General features: G+C 46.6%; 1 protein-coding gene across 2 annotated transcripts in view; it reads right to left on the bottom strand.

Annotated features, from left to right (window-relative positions):
* Positions 1 to 5,576, bottom strand: part of Osbpl10 (oxysterol binding protein like 10) — a 266,818-nt gene extending 261,242 nt beyond the window's left edge. For both annotated transcript variants that reach the window (XM_027932423.3, XM_027932422.3), the window contains exon 1: positions 5,277 to 5,576. In XM_027932423.3, coding sequence (XP_027788224.1) covers positions 5,277 to 5,557 — 281 coding nt within the window. In that variant the 5' untranslated portion in view covers positions 5,558 to 5,576. The remainder of the gene's footprint in view (positions 1 to 5,276) is intronic.
* Positions 5,577 to 6,000: the final 424 nt, after the last annotated feature.

The following is a 6,000-nucleotide window of genomic DNA, read 5'->3' on the forward strand; positions in this document are numbered from 1 at the left end:
CTCTCTCTCCCTCTCTCACTCTCTCTTTAAAAAATAAAAAATAAAATGATTACTTCAAAACAAAGTTATCATTTCCTCCCCCAAAGAACTCTGTGATAATTATGTTAATATGGTCCCTGGGCAACCACAGCACTCAGGAAAAAAAAAAAAAAAAAACACGAATTTTATGGAAAGGGTCCATTTAAGAAGAGAAAAATTAAAGATCCAATAATTGCTACCATTTCTGGTTTCTTGCTATGTACTATTTTCAGTCCCTTAAACACCAGTAGTCTCATTTTCTCCCCACACCTGAGCTATTGAGAACAGCAGCATGGTTTTCTCCAGAAGAGAGCATGAAGGACCTGACCCAAGGTCACACATGCACTAAGGGTGGACGTTGAGATTCGAAACCAAAATCTACAGGACCCTTCCTCCCCAGTAAATGTCCCCTGGTGGCCTGATGATTTTTCCTTTTGCCAACACCTCTTTCTTACCCTAGTCAAGATTTGCCTTTCAGTATTTTACAGAGTTCTTGCATCCCCCAAAAAAGACCACCAAATCACCCAAAAAAGAACTGGAGGCTAGCTCCATATTTATAGTGTCCTCTTCTCTAAATAACAAAAAGTGAATGGCAGAGAAGAAGGTGAAATATTTACATAACAATGTCTAGATTCAGTTAGAGATTATTTCCTCAAAACACCAGACATTATGAGCAACCCCACTGCTCATAATGTAGTTCCATTTGGTTTGTGAATAAAATTAACCTTAAGGCAAATGAGAGTTCAATTTCCTACTGGGTGTAGGCATCTCAAGGCACATAATCCAAAGAGAACTCTTGGTTGTCCCTCATCCTATCCACAAAACACATTTTTCTCTTGTGATCTTTGCCTCTGCAAAGGACACCTCAACCTCTCAGTCTAAAGCCAGCAATTCAAGGGTTATACTTTTTTTTTTTTTTTTTGGCTGGGGGGAGTACCAGGGATTGAACTTAGGGACACTTGACCACTGAGCCACATCCCCAGACCTATTTTGTATTTTATTTAGAGATAGGGTCTCATTGAGTTGCTTAGTACCTTGCTTTTGCTGAGGCTGGCTTTGAACTCATGATCCTCCTGCCTCAGCCTCCTGAGCTGCTGGGATTACAGGCATGTGCCACCGAGCTCAGTTCAAGGGTCATCTTTGACCACTCTCTTTCCAAACCTTCACATCCAATCCAATAGCAATTTCTATGCTCTCCATTTCAGATATATTCCTTCTCTTCATTTCTCTTTCCTCCCCAAAACCAAGTCTCAGCATCTCTAGACCACTGGTCTCCCTGCCTCATCACAGGGTCCCTTGAAAATCTCATCACAGAAGCCAGAGTTTGAACCAATTACCATGTCACCTCCCTGTCTAAAATTCTTCCGGCAACAACAACACAGTCTGAGATTCCTAGCCTGGCCCACACCAGGTGCTGTGTAACCTGGCACAGCCTGTCCCCCCAGGTTCTGGAGGTCTGTTCTCCTTGATTCCCTCCACATGAAAACCATGTGAGTGATAAAATAGCATTCAACAAGAGCCAGGCACAGTGGCGAACACCTGTAATCCCAAAAGGCTCAGGAGGCAGGAGGACTGCAGGTTCAAGGCCAGCCTCAGCAACTTAGTGAAGCCTAAGCAACTTAGTGAAGCCTAAGCAACTTAGCGAAGCCTAAGCAACTTAGCAAGACCCTGTGTCAAAACAAAAAATAAAATAAGGGGCTGGGGATGTGGTTCAGTGTCCAGTGCCCCTGGGTTCAATCCCAAGTACAGAGAGAGAGAGAGAGAGAGAGAGAGAGAGAGAGAGCACATTCCACATGAAAATGTGAATAGCAGGAGACCCAGATCCACACATAAAATGGTTCCCACAAATATCGGCCTTTATCTCCTCATCCCCTTTTTTAACCTTCCTGACACACTTCCTAAATGTTCTTGTTCCTTTGTTTAGATGCATTTACTCCTTAAGGCCATCCTGCAAACCTAAAATGTTTTCTTTAAATATGTATAAGAATGAGTTAGACAAAACCCTCCCACCATGTTTCCCTCCTGCCGTGGTCAGTCTCGCCCCGTGCGTGTGAGCCAGGCATTCTGTGCACACTCTCCTGAGTATATTCCAAAATATGAGTTTTCTCACCCATGAATTCTCTTTGTGTCATTTATCTTGTGTTTGGCCCTAACTGCCTTCCTAAGGCCATGTTGATGAGGCTGGGGGTACTACAAATAAATTAAGGCCTAATATACCACTGAATGTTAAGATGTAAGCTTTACAAAAGCAACTTAAGGGCAGGAAAGAGGACACCAGCGTAAAAACTCCATGGGTGACATTCAAGGACTGGGGCACACCTTTGGCCTGTGTTTTCTACACTGGTGTGTTAACTCCAACATGACTTTCTTATGTTCCATCCTTGTGTTTTATTTTATTTTATTTTGTTTTTTTGTCTTAACTTTTTCCTTGGCTGCCAAGTTCTACAGTCATTTACTTTCTTTTCATTGACATAATCAAGATGATGAAGGCTCTTTATGCTCCTATCCATAAGCTGTGACTGGTACTGTCATTTCACAATCAATGTGTTTTTGTTCATGTTTTAAAATTTAAAAAAAAAAAAAAACATGTCATGCGTGACTGATATTAAGTCCCAGAAGCTGGTAAGGAGCATTATCAATGGCACAGAAACTTAGAGAACTCACCAAGAATTCTGTGGCTGGTGGCTTGTCATTAACTTGCAAGTAATTTGAAAAGAACTGCCAAAGGAAGAATCTGTGAGTTCCAAAAGAAAGGTGGCATGAATTAGCCCAACTGTTTGCACAAAGACATTTTCCTGGATGAGAGGAGTGATAGACTCACTCTACTGGTCAATTCAAAGTTTCCTCCGTAAGAATACACCCACAGGTTTTGTTCTCTGGAGTAACTCCAGCTCAAAAAACATAACCTGGCACACAGTAGATGCTCAACAAAATGGCCTCTGAACAAATGAATATATTGTCAAGGTTTCTGTCTTTATCCTGCTCTCTCTTTCTTCTCAAGGAGGCAGATTTCCCTTTTCCCCTGGAGAAAGAAGTGTATGATCACTGGGTAATCATAAATCTTCTCCAGACCTCTAAGGGACCCTCAGCCATAGTTCAGAGAACACAATGTGGGAAGATATAGACCCTGGCACAGAGACATTAACCATTACACACAATGCCTTTGCAGTCAATGGGAGACTTGGAAAATGGGTGAGTCCACTGTGACAAGAACAAATATTGGCAGACAGCTATAAATCACAGTACTCAAACTCAATAAAGACGAGACTTCCTGTAGGCATGGTCAGTAGTATACCAATATCGCACTTTACTTAGGTAGCTTTCAACAAGATAGGTATGTTATCATCATGATCATTATACCTGGCTATTTTGCTTCTTCTTAATCTTACCTCCAATCTAAACACCACAGTAAGTTTAAAACTATGCAAAAGTGCCAGGCATGGTGGCAAACACCTGTAATCCAAGCTACTAGTGAAGCAGAAGAGGATCGAAAATTCAAGGCCAGATTCAGCAACTTATTCAGACCCTGTCTCCAAATATAAAGGGCTAGGGGTATAGCTCTGTGGTAAAGTGCCCCTGGTTTCAATCCCCAGAACCAAAAAGAAAAAAAGCTATTCAGAAAGAACATTACTCCAATTCCTCTTAAATCCACTCAAATAAAAAATCCTTTAATGCACATTGAAGGCAAAATACTGTATTCAACCAAGTAAAACAACTATAATCCAGGGTTAAAGCTCTGTTGACCTCATAAACTACCTGAAGAAAAAAACATTAAAATTGATTACCCAACAAACCAACAAAATGCTGTTGCTGACAGGGTAGCTTGAGGTGTCATTAATAAGACACGATTTCCAAGAACCAAAAGCAGACTTAGTCATCTCAACTCTCTCCCATCCTACGCACTCTACCTATTCTTTTTCATCTTTCAAGAATTGAAGGGAGAAAGGAAGGGGTAAGAGCAGACACTGAGACTATTTTGAGAAATTAAAAAAAAAATTCAAAAGTTAAGTGCCGTTTCTACTAACATAGTAACACATCTCCCAGGAAACCCAGGTGACTCTGAAACTTCTATATCTAGAACATCAGCAGAGAAACAACTCAGTTTCCATACATCCAAAGTCCTCTTCCTCCAAGCTGAGTTTCAAGTAAAACAGCATGCTGTTTCTGCTGGAAGCAATCTGAATCTTTCCAGTTTCCAGGAAGAGACAACCAAAAAATCTGGTCCACCCAGCAGAGATAAGCAAGACTTTGCAGGATGTGATTCAAATCTGCTAAGAGCCATGGACTATTGAAGGGAGGCCAAAGGATCTCACCAAAGAATCTCCCTAGTGCCCTTGCATGGCATTTGTGTTTTTGTTCCAGCTTGTTTTTCAAAAACCAAGTTAAAAAAAATTAGGAGTAGTGCCATATCTGATCCTTATTAAGTTATTCCTCACAATTATAGTCCACACATTTAAGATCACCTCGAGTACATAGGCAACACCTTTCCTTGACATCCCCATCCTTCCATGTGTCTGTCCATAAGTCGGCTTCCCAATTTTGAGGCCAAAGGGGAGAGAGCAAGAAACTTCAAAAGGCATCTAAAGGGAAAAATAATAATTTAAACGACAGAATTTCCATTTTTGAAAGTGGGAGAGGGTCTTTTGGATTTTTTTCCTTTTTTTTTTTTTTTTTCCTTTATTTTAAGAAACTTGCATTGCAGAGATTGGAGGTTGGAAGCTGCGAACTAAGGAAGGGGTATACACGCCCGCCGGAGGACACTGAGAAAGACAAGTGGCAAGATCTGTTGGTGGCACTGCTGTTTTTAAACACCAAAGTTTAAAACTACGTTATGGGGAGAATTGCTGTGCTCGGACCGGAGGACCAGATGTGCTGTTTCAACCGGACACAAAGCACGCCTTCCCTGCCGGCCTTTCTCATCCATTCTTAAGGGTGCGGGAAACTGCTGGCAGACTAGGCAAGGGAATCAACCAGCACGCTCCTCCTATCACTCCAGACCCTGCAGGTACCAGCACAGAAGAAAACCAGGGCTCTCGCCTCCCTCCCCGCCACTGCGGTGCGGTCCCAGGGTGGGGCCCCGGCGCACCCTATCCTGGGCACCCCACCTGGAAGGGAGTAGGGACTCAGAAAGGGCACGGTGCGGAGGCAGCACCGCGATCGCGGGTGGCACCATCTCGCGCGCACACAAACACACACTGAGCAGCGCGGGGAGGGGCGCGCGGTGGCGCGGGCGGTGGCGCAGGCGGCGGGCGCGTTACCTGTTCTGCCAGCCCTGGAGGAGGTTGGTGTATTTGCTGAGCACGCCCTCGAGCGCCGGCTCCCGCCTGCGGCTGCCTCCCCCGGACGGGCTAGCGGCCACCGAGCCCGGGCTGCTGCGGCTGCCCCCGCCGCCCAGCCCGGCCGCCGCCGATCGGCTGGAGACCCCTCGGCCAGCCAGGGAGCAGGAGGGCGAGGAGCCCGCCGAGGTAGCGCGGCTGCTGCTGCGGCTGCTGCTGTTGCTGCCCCCGCCGCCGTCTGCGCCCTGGGCCGCCCTCTCCATGGTCCCTGCGCGCCCGGGACGCGGGTGCCCGCCGCGGTGGCGGCTGCCGCTGCTGCTACAGCTCCGGGCGCCCGGGCCGCGCGTGGCTGCTCCAAATCCCCGGGAAATGCCTGACTCATACAGGAGGAAGAGGAGGAGGAGGCGAAGGAGAGCTGGGAAGGAAGCCAACGGGGCTGGATGCAGCTGCGGCCGCCCCTCCTCCCGCCGCGGCCAGGGCCCGGCCCCTCCCTCCCTCAGCACTAGTTTCCCGGGCAAGTTCGGAGCTGGTGGCCGGCTCAGCCAGCCCTCCTGGGCTTCCTCCTCTTCTTTTGCTTCTCCGCGGCCGCTAAGGCTCGGGAAGGTGGAGAGGGGTGCTCCCCAGGGCCGATCGACAAGGTGGGCACGCCCTAAATCCACGCCCTGTCGCCCTAGCGTTCCTTCTGCCGCCCCCTCTCGGATCCGAA

This window comes from Marmota flaviventris, chromosome 1 (assembly GCF_047511675.1).
Source record: "Marmota flaviventris isolate mMarFla1 chromosome 1, mMarFla1.hap1, whole genome shotgun sequence".
NCBI lineage: Eukaryota > Metazoa > Chordata > Mammalia > Rodentia > Sciuridae > Marmota > Marmota flaviventris.